General features: G+C 52.7%; 1 protein-coding gene across 6 annotated transcripts in view; it reads left to right on the plus strand.

The window, feature by feature from the left end:
- The window catches only part of DVL3 (dishevelled segment polarity protein 3), a 38,311-nt gene that overhangs the window by 14,189 nt on the left and 6,155 nt on the right, over nucleotides 1-17,967 (plus strand). The window contains exons 2-12 of one of the 6 annotated variants that reach the window (XM_065557647.1): nucleotides 7,333-7,402; nucleotides 11,415-11,536; nucleotides 12,279-12,385; nucleotides 13,369-13,504; nucleotides 13,810-13,903; nucleotides 14,370-14,439; nucleotides 15,171-15,310; nucleotides 15,479-15,555; nucleotides 16,147-16,214; nucleotides 16,621-16,671; nucleotides 16,791-16,868. In XM_065557647.1, coding sequence (XP_065413719.1) covers nucleotides 7,333-7,402; nucleotides 11,415-11,536; nucleotides 12,279-12,385; nucleotides 13,369-13,504; nucleotides 13,810-13,903; nucleotides 14,370-14,439; nucleotides 15,171-15,310; nucleotides 15,479-15,555; nucleotides 16,147-16,214; nucleotides 16,621-16,671; nucleotides 16,791-16,868 — 1,013 coding nt within the window. The other 5 variants (XM_024109767.3, XM_065557646.1, XM_042843945.2 and 2 more) reach the window with 5 other exon arrangements.

The raw sequence follows: 17,967 nt of genomic DNA on the forward strand, positions 1-17,967 counted from the left end.
ACAGTAATTCCTTTTTAATACAGCATATCCAAGAGGGCGTGGGAGGGAAGTTGTTACAGTTGGGTATGCGCATGTTCAGTCTTTTGCTTCTTCACTGACTCCATTACTTCCCTTAGCAATAGGAGAACCAGGTGGTGAGACTGTTAAGTTGTCAGGCCAAAAATGGCAGGGCCTGGTTGATGTGCTTTAGTTCCTGGGTGTGGCTTTCCCTGCTGCCTCTGTGAGCAAGCAGTGAAACAAAACGTGCTCTCTGAAGACTCCTTGTAAAGTTCACCTTATGACTTATGCAGGAGAACAGATGACAGGTGCCTGCTATGGCACTGTTATTGTAGGGTCCCAGTTTAGCAGATCAGTTGCTTTACAATCCTTGCTTCCCAAAAACCTCAAACGAAGGCAATTGTGTGATGAAGTTCTCAGCAGCCCATTGGGACCAGGTGATGGAGACACTAGAGGACGGCCGGGGTACAGTATACCGCCTTCTGAGAGGGAAGGCTCAAGGGAGCTGGAGTGCAGTTGAGTCTGTAAGCTCCTCGTGCGATGAAATTGGAATGCCGAGGAAGATATTGCTCGTGGGGGCTTGGGAAAGGAGTTTGAAGGGGAGGTGACAATCTCATCTTGTGCTCCTAGAGCCCTTCTTACCCCAGCATGCCTTACAGACTTAGTGCATGTGCATCTCCCAGCCATAAAATGTAGTTTAGTTGGAGGTTGTCTCAGTTACTTAAGTGGAAGACCCTTCAGAGAGAATGTTGCTCTTTCAAGGAATACAAATGTTACCTGAAAATGCAGTCAGTCAACAAAACATCCTTATCTCTGTCCTGGTCCCTTCCATCCCATACAGCATCATGCACCTGCTGATGCACATGGGGTGAAGACGTGTTGATGGAGTTTTTGATTGACTCTGGGAAGCCCCTGGTTTATGACTGCAGACTTCTCCAATCCCCTAAGCCTATCTGATGCACATAGTTTGCCCCTGGAGATGAGGGCCTCTGTATCTGACACACAAGTGTGATCGCTGGCATGCAAGCGCCCTGATTTGGGATCCAGCCTTTCAGAGGGTGATAACCCACGTACAACAGCATTATGTCTGGGCTTGATCTCTGAGGACATTTCACGTTTGAAATGCCATCTTTTTTTTTCAGGAATTGCCCTACATAATTGTCCTCATTAGGTGATCTCTTCTGGTAAAGAGATGTCACAGCCTGTTTCTTTTTGGCAACAGCATTTGGCCTTGCAGAAGAAACTGCGGAGGATTTATCTGCAGTGATAAGGGCTGCAATATTTTGGTATAAATGCACAATTACTCTAGTTATTCAGCACCATTAACCTGCATGGTGGTTGAGAGACAAGACCTGGTTCCTGCCCTAAAGAACCTATGCTATAGATGTGGAGAGCTAAATCACATTTCAGTTTTTTTAGTCACTGAAGCATGTGGTGGTGGTGTTAAAGGACAGGATCGTCTCCTGGTTTTCGGTTATTCGGTGAGTTTTCATATTGGGGCAGAGCTAATGTTATGTGGAGGATCTAAGTGGTGCACCTTCCTGATGTTTGGGGTTTTGTAATGTAAGGTTGAGCTCAACATTGAGTTCTTGCCTTTCTGATGTTTGAGAAAATGCCACTGTTCTGTGAGGATTTTTTCCTTAGGCAAAAAGCTTAATTTAGTTTAAGAATTTCCTTACATTTAAAAAAACCAAAAACCATCTGATCTCACTATTCTGAAGTTTTTCCTGATCTTCAGCCTGAAACTGCCATTGCTGAATTGAATCTCCTAGCTCCCTGCCTTACTCTGAGGAATTCCTTTCCATCCTTGGTATTTACATGCCTCAGATGCTTGGTGATCGAATTATTGCCCCCTCTTCCCTTCTCAACCTCTTCCCCACCCCCCAAACTATGCGGATTTTGGATTTCTGATCTCTTCCCCAGTAAGTGAGTCCCCATGTGCTCTTGATAATTTCTATGGCTTTTCTCTGAACTTCCTTCAGTTTGTCATTATCTTTCTGATAATGAGGCTTCAGAAATGAACACTATTCTGGATGGGGTCATCCCAGAGATGCTCTGGAGGGAGTCTATCCCCTTTGTACCCCAGTATAGTGCTGCATACGCAGCTCAAAACTGCATATCCAGAGCTAGCTACTCTCACTCCCAGGCTTCTCAAACGCTTCGGGGTTTCTCCTTCCCACTGAATCTCTCTCTCTCTCTCTTTTGCCAGATGCATTAGCTTCCCTGCGCATCCCCCGTAGCCAATGGGCCCTGTCTAGGAGAGCCCTGGGCTGGAGTGACTCCCATAGCTCCCCCATAGCCAGCACTGCTGTGCCAGCGGGAGGCACTGCAGGGAAATGGGAGAGGCTAAGACTCAGGCAGCTGCGTTCAAGGCTAACTGGAAGTGGCTCCGGAGCCCAGGGGCTCCATCAGGGACACAGGCCAGCAGTCTCCAAGTATGTGTTTGATTTCAGCTGCCTCCTCTCCCCCTGCCCCATTCCTGCTACCTTCCCCTTACCCCCATCCATCCTGCTGTAATATATGAAATCCCCTGTGCTTGTGAACCTGGGATTGGGTCTCTCTGGAGGAGACACTGCCCTCCTCTCATCCATGGAGCCAGCCTCTCTGCCCCAAAGCTACTAGCCTGCAGGAAATTCCCTGCTTGGTCACCTCTGCCGGTGGAGGGCGCAGCCTGGAGGGTGGTGTTGGGGAGGAGCAGTTGGCTCTGCTGGAGGGAGAAGGCTGCAGGAGGGTAGGGGTCTGATGAGGGCCTGAGCTGGCTTCTTCGCCTCCCTCTCCTCACAGGCTGCCTCTGCCCCTCCCCCACCGGCATGGGAGCAGATGTGCTGCTTGTGTGAGCGTCTCAGCAGACAACTGTTTCACGAATACCCAGCAAACCCAACCCTGGCTCCTGCGGCCGTGGAAGTGTCCCCCCTCCCCCAGCCTGGCTCCATGTACAATCCGCCTCCATGTCACTGGGGGATGGAGCCTGAATCATCCGCCCACTCACCCTGCCTTCCCCCGACCCCTCCTCCTTCCCGCAGGTCCCTTTGTTGGAAAATGCAGCACAGAGGAGGGAGGCAGTGTGGGGAACACTGCCCAGGGGCCAGGCCCTGTGTGCAGTTTGCGTGTGGCGTGCTGCTCTGCCCAGGGCTGCTGCGCTCCAAGTGCCTATGGGTCAGGTTGAGGCAGTGCGTGCAGTTTGTGCAGGGCAAATTGCTGCAGAAGGCAATGCAATGCGCTGTCGTAGCCCACTGAGGGCCAGGGTATCTTCAGTCCTCTCACACCTGGGTCTGAGCTGCCACACCACGTAGGTCGCTCTTTGGGGATGATCTGGAGGGATGATGGCCTGTGAAGAATACAGATCCCATCTGGAGCCGTTTCTCAGCCTTCTTGACTGCTGGGCTCATTAATCTCAGTGGGTTACAGAGCCATTGCAGTCTGCTCTGGGTCATGTGGCCTATGCCACGCTCCGTTGGGCAGGGTTAGGGCTGCCCAGTAATAACTAGCAGTTCTCCTCGGATGGGAGAGGATATCATGTCTCGGCATGCTCCAGAGCTACCCAAACCTAGTGGGTCTGTTAAACCCTTGCAGGTGTGAGGCCAGCCTGCCTAGCGCACAGCAAACCAGGGGTAGTTCTCCTGGGATCCGCCTTGGCCTGGCAGCCTGCTGGGCTCCACAGGGCTGCCACTTTCAGTCTCACCTGGTGCTCTGGGAACCCTGGGGGAAGAACCCCACCAGCTGAGGATTCGTCCCCAGGAGGTACGTGGCCCTGTTCCTCTCCATGGCTTCCTCCAGGGTTGTCCTGTGCCACCTATCGAGAACAGATGTGGCATTATGCATATGGGGGGCTGCCCAGCTCAGGTGGGACTGGCTTGGGGTAGCGTGAGGTGTAGAGGGGAAGAGGATCTTAGCTCAGGATTGAGAGGCGTCAGCAGATCTATGGAGTGGAGAGGGCTAGAATAGCATGGGGAGCTGTGCAGACAGGCGTCAGCAGACCTGGGAGGGGTTCTTGCTCAGCGTGTGTCTGACTAGCTCACTGCTATCAGGCTTTCCTCTGGGGATTCTAAATCTGTATTCATTGCACACTGGAGTCCTGGTGGTAAACACATGATAAATAATGCAACATGCATGCTAGGAGCAGGTTATGGAGGGAAGTTAGAGGGGTAGATTGGGAGGCGCTTGTCCATGTACTATGGGGAAGAAATCTGCTCCCAGCACCAGTATGAATCCTGAAAGGCCTGTTCCTGTCCTGGAGCAACTGTGTTCCTTCCGTTTCTCTGTGGGAACATGGGGAGCAGATCCCTGGTGGGACATGCCATCTGAAATTGTGGGGTCTCCCCTATCACCCCTGTGCAGCTGTTCAGTCCCTTCCTGGCTGTTGGTCACTTGGTCCCTTCCCGTGGGTAGCACTGCCCCCTTTGCCTGCATTTGGGGCTCTGTGACCCTCAGGAAGCTGCAGACAGTACTGGGAACTGGCTCTGCCTGGAGCTCTCTCTAGGAACTGGATGGAGTCCAGGCTGCCTGTGTCAGTCTGAGTGGATGTTAGTGCTGCCAGGCAAGGGGGGGCGGTGTTGGGGGAGCCTTCCAGCAAGTGAGACGGACTGGCCTGGGTGCTGAAAGAGACTGGTGTCTCCTCAGCAATGTGCCAGCATTTGACACTTGCTCTATGGAGCAGAGCCATGCTGATAGTGTCAGTATGAAAACTACACAGACTACAGGAAGGAGCATTAGGCTGGCAGAGTTTTAATCCTGGGTTTGCTGCTGCCTTGATGTGACCTTGGGTTGGCTACACCTTGGAGGAGGAAGGATTAATCTGCTCTGAGTGCTAAGTGTTCTTGCCCTCCTGGTCTGTGGATGTACCTTCCCTTGTACCCAGGGGATATTGCCTTCTGGGCTGTTGTGGAACTGAGATGCTGCATCTCTTCTCTTTCTCCCCCAGCCCCTTAGGCAACACTGTTTCTTTGCCTTGGGAAGAGCTCATGACAATTGTGTGTTGACAACCGGTGGTGATCTTGAAATCTGTTTGGTTTCATTCGGTGACTCCTTTAATGGGAGCCTGTGGCACTGAATGGAGCAGCTCATCTTGCTGGCAGGGTGGGGCAGAGCCTGTTCCCCAGATATTGGCACGTAGCATTGTCCATTTACCTTTGATTGATGCTTTAAGAGTGTAAATGCAGTTTGCTGCCCTAATTTCGGCTGTTATCTGAGCACCTATGCTCCCATGTCTCAGCATGCTCTGCCTTGATCTAAGTGGCCAGGTTGCATTGCATGCTGGGATGATGGGTCACAGTCCAGGGAAGACAGCTGCATCCAGTTTTATTTTCTGTAAGTTAGGGGCAGCCCTTAGACACCTGGGGCTGACATGGTCCTTGTTTTGTGCCTTCCTGCTTTGCTGGAATAGTTACTTGCAGAGTGGAGTGATTTAAATCACTAATCTGAATCATGATTTAAATAAGCAAGCTGGAAACCCTGACTCAAGTTGAATCCTATTTTGCATTTGTACTTTTTAGTTCTTTTACTAAAGAAAGGTTCATTCTCATTGGTTGGTAGCTATTAAAATACAGTGATTTGCAATGAAATATAGCCTTTTTACTAAATTATATATACTCTATGTATAATATCTATGCAGATATGCATTTATTTAAGCAATTGTATAACTTAATATTCAGAATCTAAATTTTTACATTTTTTATGATGATAGAAAATCGTAAATGATACATTTCTTATTTACTAGATTAACTTTTTGTGTGTGATTTGGGTCAAGCTACATTTGGATGGAAATTGGAATGCAATTAAAAATGCTCAAAACCAGCATTTTAAAATTGTTTTTATTAGCTGAATAAAATCACCTTAAATGTGCTGGATACATAAAGAAAAAAATATAAGGTTATCAAAACATGTTTTGCATTTAAAACTGATTTGTTAAATGAAGGCAATATTAACTGTAGTTAACCAAGTGGCAGATAGTTTCTGGTCCCTGTAAGCCAAACTTTCAAAGGTGTTTTCAGATAGGTGCTGTTTTATTTCATCTAAATTAATATATGGGCTAAAGGTGTTGTCATAACCCAGTCACTGTCCAACATTAAACAGTGTTAACCAAGGTCTGGGGTTTGGTATACAGAGACCTCAGAGACCATGGCGAACACACCAGTACAACTTTTTAACCTTTTATTAAAGAAACGGAAAAGGAGGGAACCAATTACAGCATTTGAAATGTAAAGTATTAAGTAAGGCTTTCATTGTAACACCATTTCCTGCTCCCTTTCTCTTCAGTGGGATTTTGAAATCAATGAAAGTTGAATCAATGGGAATTAGGCACCTACCCTGCTTAGGTGCTTTTAAAAATCCACCTAGGTACCTCTCTGCCTAGTTAGGTCCCTAATTACCTTTGAAACTCTGCCCTTGTGTCCCTCAGGATTTTAGTCATAGAGTGGAAGAGGAAAACAAGCTTTCCTGCTTTTTCAACTCTTAATCAGTTTGTCAACTTTGATGAACCAAGCCAAATGAAGCAAATATTCTCTGCACTTGCTAGCTAAACTGAAATCAACAATCATGGCTTTTCTGTACAACAGAAACCGGAAGTACTTACATTTGGAAAAATGAAGATAGCAGCATTGGCTCCATTGCAAATACTGTAAATCATACAGATACTTAATGCATGGCATGTACATGGCGTTGTGACATCTTTAAAAAGCTTGAGTGGACCTCAGAAGATAAAGATGTTTTCCCCTGAGTCTGTCTGTAATTCAAAAAACCAGCACCCTTTAACTCTTCAAAATTTGAGGAGGGCTCCTTGCAGCATATTATTTTTTATTTATTTTAAATGATTATCATTGATCATAGTGATGTTAGGCCTTAACATAGCTGGTCATAACTTCAAATGTATTTTTAAAAGGTTTTTTTTAAGTGCACTTAATTTAAATTGAAAAAATCCAATTTTCAAATGATTTAACTTATTGATTTTTATGCGCCCTGGTTACTTCCCGCCATTGGTTTCTCTCCAGGCATCCCCCTGCTCCCCCTGTTCTCTGGGCTCCGTTGAGACTGCTGAGCAGCGGGAGTCTGTACTGCCTCCAGGGCTTTCCCCACCCCATCAAACCTGCGACTGGCCATTTTTCTGAACTTGCAGTGGAGCCTTCTGCTGTCAACGCCGTGGGGGATCGGAAATGACACTGCAGCCCAGCGTGGGTGCTTCTGTGAACAGCACGAGTTCCTTGTCCCCTCTCATCTCCTCCTGCCCCATGACCAAACTGATGTCTGATCTGATGGCTCAACCCAGAGGCTGCCTTCTGTGACCTTAACCATAGGCTTTGAGCCTTGTTGCTAACCTGTTCCATCTCTTTTTTTCCACAGGGTCGTGAAGGAAGAAATCTCGGATGATAATGCCAAGCTTCCCTGTTTCAATGGCCGGGTGGTGTCCTGGGTAAGCAGGCCTCTTGGCTGGCTGGATGTCTGTCTGTTTGTCTGTCTCTACGTCAGACTACACAAGCAGTTCTGAAAATCACCATTCCCATTGTACAGTGCCAGGTAAAGCAGTGGGGCAGCTGTGCTTTGTAATGAAGAGGCACTAACTGTAGTAGGAACTGAAGCCATGCTGAGTTCCTGAGTGTCTGGGCTGAGGGTACCACTTCCTATCTTAGTCCTGAACACTGCGTTCCTCACACCCACTAGGAGACAGTCCTGGGGATACAATAGTTAAGAATGTGTATCAAGTCTTTTTGTAACTGCTTCCTAGTGTAGCTGCTGCTTGGAGCGCTGCTCTTGGCCTGCCTAGGGTAACCAGTGTGCCCCGACACCAGGGTCAGCTTTCCAAGTCCCACCACAGATGACTGTAGCAAAGGGTTTTAAGTGCTGGAGAAGAGGACTGGATTTGACTGTCGTGAAGACTGAAGGTACTGTCTGGGCAGCCACAGGCAAGCTTCTCCCTCCATCCCACACCAGGCACATGCTCTCCCCCTTGCCCTGGAGGGGACCCCATCTTGGGACACGAGGGGAGTTCGGTCTCTATGGCCCACTGAGCCCTTGCATCATCTGTAGCCTCAGCAGAGGGCTAGTTGGGATGTGAGTATCTGCCTACTAGGAATTAAACTGAAATCCAACAGCTCATTTCCCAGGGGCCACTGAGCGGTCCCCAAATGGAAGCCACCATCAGGCACTAGCATCTGAAGAAGTGAGGTTCTTACCCACGAAAGCTTATGCTCCCAATACTTCTGTTAGTCTTAAAGGTGCCACAGGACCCTCTGTTGCTTTCATCAGGCACTAGCGACCTGGGCCGGATGAGAGCCGATGCCTCCCAGTGCAGATAAATTACACACAGTCCCTGTACTGTCAGACAAGGGGCAATGAAACGGCAGTGGTGGTAGTAGGACAGTTGGGGAAGAAGGATGGGGAGCAGTAAGGTTAGGGTAATATGAGACCAGCCAGTTGGGTGTCCAGGGCATGCTACATGCATTATGCCTGCTATGAGTATGTCTGAAAAAGGCACCCATGTCACTGGGGTTGAATCCTTTGTTTGTGTGTGCAGGGAATGGGGGCCTCTCTGCCGGTTCAGAGACACAAACAGTTGGCCTTTTTTTTAGTTGTTGCCAAACAGTTTGCAGTTCTCCCTCTAGTGGCTTGCGGGGCACCTGCACTGTGCAGAGCTTGTCCAATTCTCATCCCTCTCCAGTATTTATTGCAGCTGCATCTGTCTGTTCTGCTCTTCCCCTTCCCAGTTGCCTTTGTTCTTATGCGCTCGGTCAGTGGAGCCCGCAGGCTGCGAGCCCTCTGCTCCCCAACTCAGTGTCTTTGCCATACTTCTAAATGTGGCTCATATGTGTGCACAGGAGCTGGCTTCTCCTCCTGCACCCTCACGGATTCAGGGCCTGTGGCTGAGCAAAATCATATCATGGGTATAACACAGTTTGGTCCGATCTACCTATACAGAACCAGTCTGTGTTCTCAGTGCTCCAGGCAGGTTAGCAACTGATACTGCTGTAGATGGGGCCTGAGTTAATTGGACTCCTTGTGGGGCGGTCAGACACCTGGAGTTAGCAGTGGCTTTCAGCCCTTGTGTGTTGTGGGCAGTAGCACTCGGCTTCCTCTGGGCGCAGCTGACATTCCGACGCCCCCCCTTCCCCCCCCAAGATTCCCCATCAGTTGGTGGCTTTGGGAGCTGTGTGGTCTGGTCTGCTGCTGCCAGACAGGCTGGAGTGAGGCTATTTCAGGAATCTAGGGCTAATTTTAGCAGGGGGGATTGAGTCTGAAGCCTTCACGGCAGCTAAAGAGGCAGGGAAACTGCAGGAGTGTTAGGAAGCAGTGACAGACCCTCGCCCAACAGGGGAGGGGAAGTTCCAGCCTGGTGCTGTTCGATTACTGCCTGGATCCAGCCCCCTGTGTGTCTGTCTAGTTATTTCTCTGGCCCCATTCCCACAGCATCTAAATGGAGAGGGCCATGGGTGCCCTTTTCAGAACTTGTCCTCTGACGCTTCTCTTGTACTGGCAAGAGCCCACCACACAGCATAACCAATCCTGCTTTCCTGAGCCTCCCAGCCTCTCACCCCCACCTTCCTTTGCAACAAGGTTTTTGCTTGCCTGGGGGCTCACTGGAGCCAGGACTTTGTTCATGTCTCTGAATAACTGCAGTGCCCTCTGCTGACTGAAAGCAGAGCTGCAGGTGGATTTTCCCCAGCTGCATCAGGAAAGAGAGGATATGATGGTATCAGAGAAAGCAAAGCACAGTTAGTTGCCAGCCAAGTCCCTCCTCTTCCACCTCTGGTGATCTTTCCGGCACTGTGCTCTCCAGAGCTCTGTCTACCTGCAGTGGAGCATGATAAGTAGAAGAACTGGGGCCCAGGTGGTCCAAGCAAGTAAGATCAGGGCCTGCCTGTGCTAGGCCTGGTACCTCTTGCCTCCAGCTCTCTTGTCGTTCTTGCTCAGCCTGTCTCCAGACTACTTGCACCAGCTCCTGTTCTAGGGCCAGCGCTGCACTGGGCCAAGACTGAAGGACAGTGTCAGAATCCTCTCCTTGGGCCTGGAGAGAACTCACTGCCAATCCCCTTGCTCTCCAGCGCAGGGGACGTGCCATGTAGGAAACATGTTTGGGGCAGCCAAGCCCAGCAATGAAAGGGGAAACAGTGGAAGGGTATTTATTTATCGTTTGTATTGCTGTAGTGCCTAGGAGCCCTAGTTGTGGACCAGGACCCCAGGGTGCTAGGCACTGTACAAACACAGAACAGACCGACAGTCCCTGCCCTGAAGATCGTACAGTCTAAATAGAGCAGACAGAGAAAGCGTTAGAACACACAAGCAGAGTGAACAGTGTGATGGCAGCAAACGGCATGTTAGTTCTATGATTTGTTTTTTCTTGTCTTGGTTGGTTTAGTTTGGGGGATCAGCTAAAGGGAAGTGAGCGGGGACATTGAAGGGATGGGGGCGGAGACAAGAGGGTAGGAGGAGTGATGCTGAGGTGAAAACTGAGGAAAGGGGGAAGGTTGGAGCAAACAGCCAGTCAGCACTGGGCAGGGAAAGTCCAGTGAAAACTGTAGACAGTTCTCCAAGGAACCAATGGTCCCTGCTTTGGCTGCTTCTGCCCCTCCCGGCTGGCTCCTCTTTGTAGCTTGCTCCCTAGCCTACATGGCCTTGGTTTCTCTGTCTCGGAGGCTATTGATCAGCCCTTGTAGGAAAGTGACTTCTGATCACTACTCTCCTAGGCTGCATTTGATTTACTGACCTAGGTCCCCACCTCTCCTACAGACCAAGTTTGGGAATCATGCTTAAATGTGGTGCCAGCTAAACCACTTTCAAACACAGCTTGGCAGCAGTGTGGAGGGATATATCCAGTTTAGAAACTACCTCAGCTGGAGCCATCTTCGAACAGCTCCATAACTTGTCTAGATCATTCTGTCCTTTCCCCAATCTTCCCGAGCCACCCAGTTCTCCCTGCCTGGGGTATGCTGGCGTTGGTGCCTTGGTGATAGGCACTGTATCCTATTCTCTGAGCCTGGGCTCAGGCGGTGGCTGGTTGTTTACAATAGTACCCGGAGGCCCCAGTCCAGATTGCGGCCTCACTGTGTTTGATGCTGTCCCAAAACATGTACAATCTAGGTTACTTCATGGCCAGTCTAACACAATGTTGTGCAGAGCACAAAGCCCTGGTGCTTAGTTTCTGCTCTGGGCAAGGCACTTCACAGGGCAGGTTACAGGCCATGCCCACATCCCCTGGTCTGACTGAGGTGGTGGGTTTGCAGAGTACTTGGAAAAGTCAGGCTAGAAAGCACATTGGGGTCTGCTCCAGGGTTGGGCACAGCCCAGCTCTCTTCCTCCACCAGCTCCTAGGGGCTGGAAATATGGAAGCCCCAGTTGCTCCTGGGGCCAGTGTAGTTGTAAATGTCGCTCATGCTGAGGCTCCCACCCTGTTCCTGAGCCACTTAGTTCCCTTTCTCTCCTCTCTCCAGCTGGTGTCTGCGGAGGGGTCGCACTCAGATGGGGGATCGGTCTGTGCCGATAACCAGCCGGAGTTGCCGCCCTCCATGGAGCGTACCGGGGGCATTGGGGACTCCAGGCCTCCCTCCTTCCAGTAAGTCATGTTGAGACACATCTCAGTGGGCTTCCCGAGGGCAGGCTGTCAAGTGAGCTCTGAGCTGGGAGTGGCCACATGATCCCATTCCTCACAAGCCAAGATGGGGAGAGTGATGGAAGGGTAGGGGCTAACCAGCATGGTAGGGATGCATGCTGGCAGAAGTGGGACTGGGAATGGAGTGCTAGGACAGGGTCCCTTGGGTGGTGGAGCTGGGACTGGAGTAACGAGCACTAGGACTGGAATTCTTTGATCATTTGACAAGCAGGGCATGGTGCAAGCAGCAAGAAGACCCCCATCACCTGCTGCTGTGGCTTTGATCTCCTCTTGCCCGTCACACATGACAGGTTTCTATCTTCCTTTTCTTTTAACAATGGTGCCAGCATATTTCACTGAGGGCTTGGCAGGGAGTGGGGAAACTGCTCCCTGAACTGCCTTGCCTTCCAGCTCCATCCCCATGTGGGACTCCGATTGCACCTCCACATCCCTGTCCCGTGCTGAGGATGTGTGCATCCCAAGCCCCACATGTCCCAATCCCACACTAGAAAGAGGGGGGTGGAAGCTGTCACCTAGTGGCCCTGGTATGCCCCTTCAGAAGTGAGGGGATAACAGGAAATACGACTTGAGAAGTGCAGCGTAGCTGGCTTATGTCAGAGCAGGGAATGCCGGGAGGTGAGGGGGGGGCCCTTCATGTCCTTGGGGAACCACTGAGTTCTCTGTTGGATGTGTCACCCCTCTGCAGCCCCAACACTGGGGGGAGTCGGGAGAACCTGGATAACGAGACGGAGACAGATTCAGTGGTTTCATCGCAGAGGGAGAGACTTCGCCGGAAAGATGGGCCTGAGCATGGTGAGCCCCGATGACCTGACTGGAGCCTCTGAGGGGCATAGCTGGGGCGCAGGGAGGGAGCTGCTCCAGGCATGAAGAGCTGTGTCCACAGTGTCCTGCGGAGCTTGTGCTCTGACTCCTGCTGTGCAATGAGGGCAGCAGTGAGGGTAAATCCCCCAGCACGAGCAGCAGGATCCCAAGGATGTGACAGCCTTGTACCACTACCGTGAGCTAGCCCCGGATCCTAGTGTACCCATGTGTCATCTCAAGTGTTGGACATGAGTCTCTGGGGGGCAGGAGGGGCAGAACACCCTAGATACCACAGGGGGCAGGGACTGTCCCCCACAGGGAAAGGCACCTCTCCGTTGCTGCACTTGAGGAGAGGCTGTTTCCCAGCACCTACAGGCAGGACATGTCTACAAGGGGCAGCGCTGCAGAAGGTCCGGGGCTCACAGGCACCTGTGTTGGGCTCTAATCCCTCCCAGGGATTGGTCCTGCTTTGGGCAGGGGGTTGGACTAGAACCTCCTGAGGTCCCTTCCAACCCTGATGGTCTATGATTCAGTGAAAGGCTGAGACGGAGGAGAGAATGGTTCCCAGCCTGGGCTGGCACTGCACTGCACTCTCTGCCCACGGCCTGGCACCTCTCACCCAGAGGGACCATCTCTGAGTAACCTTCCCAACTCTGTAGGGATCGTTGTGGCTTCAACCCTTGCTCCCAGTGGCTCCCCTTCCCCTTCCCCATTATCTAAAGAGTCAGGGAAGTTGTAACCCTGAAGAGATGGGGAATGGTCAAAGTATGGAGGGCAGCACAGCGCCCCCTCATGCCAAGATGGGGTGTTTGATGGCCAGGTTCCTCCCCTTGGAATTCCTTTTGAGCCCCAAGATTCCCCCCTGTGAAGCGCTGAGCCCACCTGGTGCTCCTGCAGGAGACCAGGATGCAGCTCTGCCCCAGCGGTATCTCCCTGCATCTCCCAGGAGTGCTGACGTCTCTCTCTCCCTCCAGCACCCAGAGTGAATGGGACGGCAAAAGGAGAGCGGCGCCGAGACGTAGGCGGGTACGAGAGCTCTTCCACTCTCATGAGCAGCGAATTGGAGACCACCAGCTTCTTCGACTCGGATGAGGATGACTCCACCAGCAGGTAGGAGAGCGTGAGGCCTGGGGGAACATGGGCACCTCTTTCACTCTTAGTGCCAAGGAGATGCCAAATCGGGATACCTCAGCCCCATCCTTCAGGGCTCTTCCCTCAGCTAGTGGTCCTCAATCCCTACCAGCAGCCCCCTCTGCTATTACAGTCTTCTGCTCCCCACACAGCTTTGTTGCTGCCCCCAGTCCTGGCCCGCAGTGTTCTCTCTCACTGCTCCTCCTTTGTGGCCGTCTTGCTGACAGACCCATCTTCTCTTGACCCTCGTGGGCAGTGGAGCTGACTGTCTCCTTTGCCGGCAGGTTTAGCAGCTCGACAGAACAGAGCAGCGCCTCGCGCCTGATGAGAAGGCACAAGCGACGCCGGCGGAAACAAAAGGCCCCACGCATTGAGCGGGTACATCTCTTGGGCAGGCAATTGAAAAGCTGGGGCTGGGCTTTCTGGTGCCTGCAGCATACCCCTCCCCACTCCCATGTGGGGGCTAGGCTTCACCCTGGCCTCCAGGAACTCAGCTGGTGGAATCTCCAGTCACTACAAACAGGGCTCAGGTGCTGAGAATCTGCTGGTGAAAGTACCACAAACCTTTCTGGGTCAGTGCTGCTGCTAGGACCAAAGGCCTTTCTTGTCCCAGTCACAGTGGGAGTGTGTGGGGTGCAGCCCCCAGTCCGTTTGTGGAGCTTCCTGCATTGACTGGGGTGGGGTCAGAGGTGGGAGCATGGGGACGGCACTACAGGGAATAGAAGGGACAGTGGGGAGCATAGGAACAGTATACGAGGGGCAGCAGAGAGCAGTGAGAACTGGCAGGGACTGTGCTTGGGCCAGGGAGCAGGGGGACGTCTCATTGTGCCTCATTGTGTTGCAGTCGTCGTCCTTCAGCAGCATCACGGACTCAACTATGTCTCTGAACATTATCACAGTCACTCTAAACATGGGTGAGTGAGAGACTCTTTCTGTTTGGGCCCAAGGCTCTCCCAAGCTCCAGGAGTGAGATCAGGAGGTGCAGCGGGGGAGGAGGGGGGAGGTAATGAAGGAAGAGGGTCCCCTGGAGAAACTGACTGGTCCTGAAGCATTAATCCCCTTAAAGATTTGCCAGTTTGCAAGAATGTGGTTGGGATTGGGGTGGTGGGGAGAGTGGTTTTGGGTCCTGGGATTTGGTCCAGGATGAGTTTCTTTTCTCTCCAACTTGAGCTCAGCTCCCTCTGTGTCCCATGTTACCCCACTGTTGCTTTCCAACTGCTTTCTGTCTGGGATCCTGAGAGGCCAAGATGCACATGGAGAGGGCAAGGGGAGAATAGAAAACTCTAATGTGAAGCCCAAAATGTGTCTGTCTCAAGGTAGGCAGTGTCCTTCCAGTGCTTGGCACACACGGCCAGGTGCAAGAGGGTGCAAGGCAGGAGCACGGCAGGGTAGGGGTTAACTCTGCTGTCATCCCCATGGTCCAGTTCTCAGAGCGTTGGGAGGCTGAGGAGATCAGGGCTGAGCTGGGTGGAGTTGGGAAGGGAGGAAGGAGCCAGGAAGCCACTTGAGGGGGTGGGAGAGGATGGTTGTGTGGCTGGGACTAGTGGAGGGGGATTGCCCAGGTGTGGGGCTCTAGGGCCAATGCAGTGAGGCTTTGCTGTCCCGTCCTGCTCTCACTGTGCTCGTTCTCTGCCCATCCCTGCAGAGAAGTACAACTTCTTGGGCATCTCCATCGTGGGACAGAGCAACGAGCGTGGGGACGGTGGCATCTATATCGGCTCCATCATGAAGGGGGGCGCAGTAGCGGCCGATGGCAGGATCGAGCCGGGAGACATGCTCTTGCAGGTACCGCACGCGTTGCAGCCGGGGCTGGGGCAGTGACAGTGAGGGGTGAGGGGCAGACTGGAGCCCCTGCTCACAGACTGACAGGCCAAGTTGCAGAAGCTGCTCTCAGAAGGAGCCCAGCCTACAGCCGTGTCTCTGGGATTCAGCCTCTCTTTGCCTTGTTTGCAGGTGAACGATATCAACTTTGAGAACATGAGCAATGATGATGCTGTGCGCGTGCTGAGGGAGATCGTGCACAAGCCAGGGTAGGTGCTTTCCCCACCAGCTCTCCTGTCTGGGGCCTGCATCTCCTACTAGGCTACAGTCCCCTTTGCTCTGGCTCATCGGACACTGGTAATGCAGCCAGCCCTTGTGTCTGAGAACAGCAACTCCTGCTGTCCTCAGCAGCCAGACCCCCACCCCTCTTATGCTGGGCCTGTGGGTGTTTGAGGGCCCAGAGCCCTCAAACACCCTCTCCTTATTGGTATTGCTCTGACTCCTGGGTGTTATATGAATAACCTTGAAAGAGCCCAAAGCAAGAATTGGAACTGGGAATGTCTCCATGGTCAGGCCATGAACCAAGTGTCCCAGCACTGGTCCCCTGCCCCGAGCCTCCTTTTACCTAGGCTGGGTTTGCTGAATGCCCCTTCAGTTCCCGCTGCCCTCCTTGTTACCGGCTCTGCCAGCTGGGTGGGGGTGAGGGATCTGTGCTGGCAGCCCAGGCAGGCCTGTACCCAACCTTCCTCTGAGGGAGCAGGTCATGGCCACTGAGGGCCAGCACCTTGATGAGAGCAGCCTGGTTGCGTTGCATGCTGGCCTGTGCGCAGGTTGCAAAAACGTTTGTGTTTCTGCTGCAGGCCAATCACCCTGACTGTGGCCAAGTGCTGGGACCCCAGCCCCAGGGGCTGCTTCTCGTTACCCCGGAGTAAGTGGATTGCTGACTCGCCCTTAACGCTGGTGCCCAGCCCATGTGAGAACCTTGCCGCGAGCACCTGCGTGTTTGCTTTATTTCCTGTCTGTTTGCTGTGAGACTGAGACTGAATGTGGGGTCGTTGGGGGTTGCACCCGGCTCCCTCCGTGGTGGCCTCAAGGCCCCGGTACAGTGCAGACCTTTGAGCACTGCAGTCTCCCTCTCCTTGTGTCCCCCAGTGCCCACCCTCCTCCCCCACATCATGCCTGGGACATACCCACCTAACCAGGGCGGGGAGGTCACCTGCTCGGAGCTCCAGAGGAAGGAGAAACACCCCCAAGATTGCTGCCACTGAGCCATAGGGGGACTCTCTCCCTCTGTGCCCCTCTTGCTGACCCTCCCTCTCTTCTTTCTCTCCCAGTTGCTCCCCAGCGGATCTGGGCTGGGCCAGACTCTCCATGCTCCGATCCGGGTGAGTCCCGGCTGATGCTGGGGAAGGAAGGGGCTGCCCAGGGCACCCCCTAGAGGTGGGTTTCATGAGGGAATGAGTCTCAGATAGCCTCTGATTGTCTGTCTCTGCATTCGCTCTAGGTGAGCCCATCCGACCCATCGACCCGGCAGCCTGGGTTTCCCACACGGCAGCGATGACTGGCACCTACCCGGCGTACGGTATGAGCCCATCCATGAGCACAATCACTTCCACCAGCTCCTCCATCACCAGCTCCATCCCAGAGACCGAGCGTAAGTCCCTGTGCCTGTGTGCTCCCGCCACTGCACGGCTTCCAGTCACCTGCGCTGTGCCTGCCGGCACCCCAGCCTGACGGGAGCAATACATCTGCACGGGCAGAAACCAGAGGTCTGGGGTAGGGTTAGGGAAGGGGGGTCCAGGAACCAAGGGGAACTCCCTACCAGCAGGAGTAGGGACTGGAGGAACAGGAGCTCCCTCCAGGCAAGGGCCAAGAGAGTATGGCTGGGATGGGAAGAATTCTGCAGGCAGGCACCTGGGGGTGGTGCTGGTGAAGGCTAAGAAAAGTCCTCTTGCCCAAAAGCCCAGGACAAGTACAAGTTTTGGTTGGGCAAATTCACGTCCGTTTTCCTTCTCTCCAGACAAGGACAACAAGAGAAGCTGGGCACAGGCTGAGTGACATAGAAACACAGGGTTGGAAGGAACCTTGAGGGGCCATTCCCCCCCATGCTGAGGCAGGACCAAGTAAACCTAGATCATCCCTGACGGGTGGTTGTCCAGCCTGGTCTTAAAAATCTCCAGTGACGGGGATTCCAAAACCTCCCTTGGCAGCTTGTTCCAGTGGGTAACTATTCAGATAGTCAGAAAGGAGGAGGCAGGAGGAGACTATGCTGTGGGAGGGGAGGGGATGTCAGCCATGCAAGGAATGCTTTGGGAAAAGTGAGCGGGGCCAGGAAGAAATGCCCTGCTGGGCATGCCTGAGGCTGCACCTCTGCTTGAATTAGTGGTCTGATCAGAGGCCTGTGGTGGCTGGGAGGGAGAGAGCTTGGGGCTGGGCCTTTCAGCTATGGGCAGGTAATTCAAAGGTAGCTGCAACAGGGAGGTCTGCCCGGTAAGGGCTGGGGGCCTGGAGCCGGCCAGCCCTGTTATGAAGTGGAGCTCCATTAGGCCCCATCCTGTTCTGGGTAGTTTGCAAAGGGTAAGGTGATTGCCCGATGGGCACCTGATTCCTATAAAGGCTGAAAGAGCTGAGTTGAGTGAGGAGAGCTCTAGGACGCAGGCTGGCTCCTGTGGTAGGCTCTG

Source organism: Chrysemys picta, chromosome 9, assembly GCF_011386835.1.
Source record: "Chrysemys picta bellii isolate R12L10 chromosome 9, ASM1138683v2, whole genome shotgun sequence".
NCBI classification, from domain to species: Eukaryota; Metazoa; Chordata; order Testudines; family Emydidae; genus Chrysemys; species Chrysemys picta.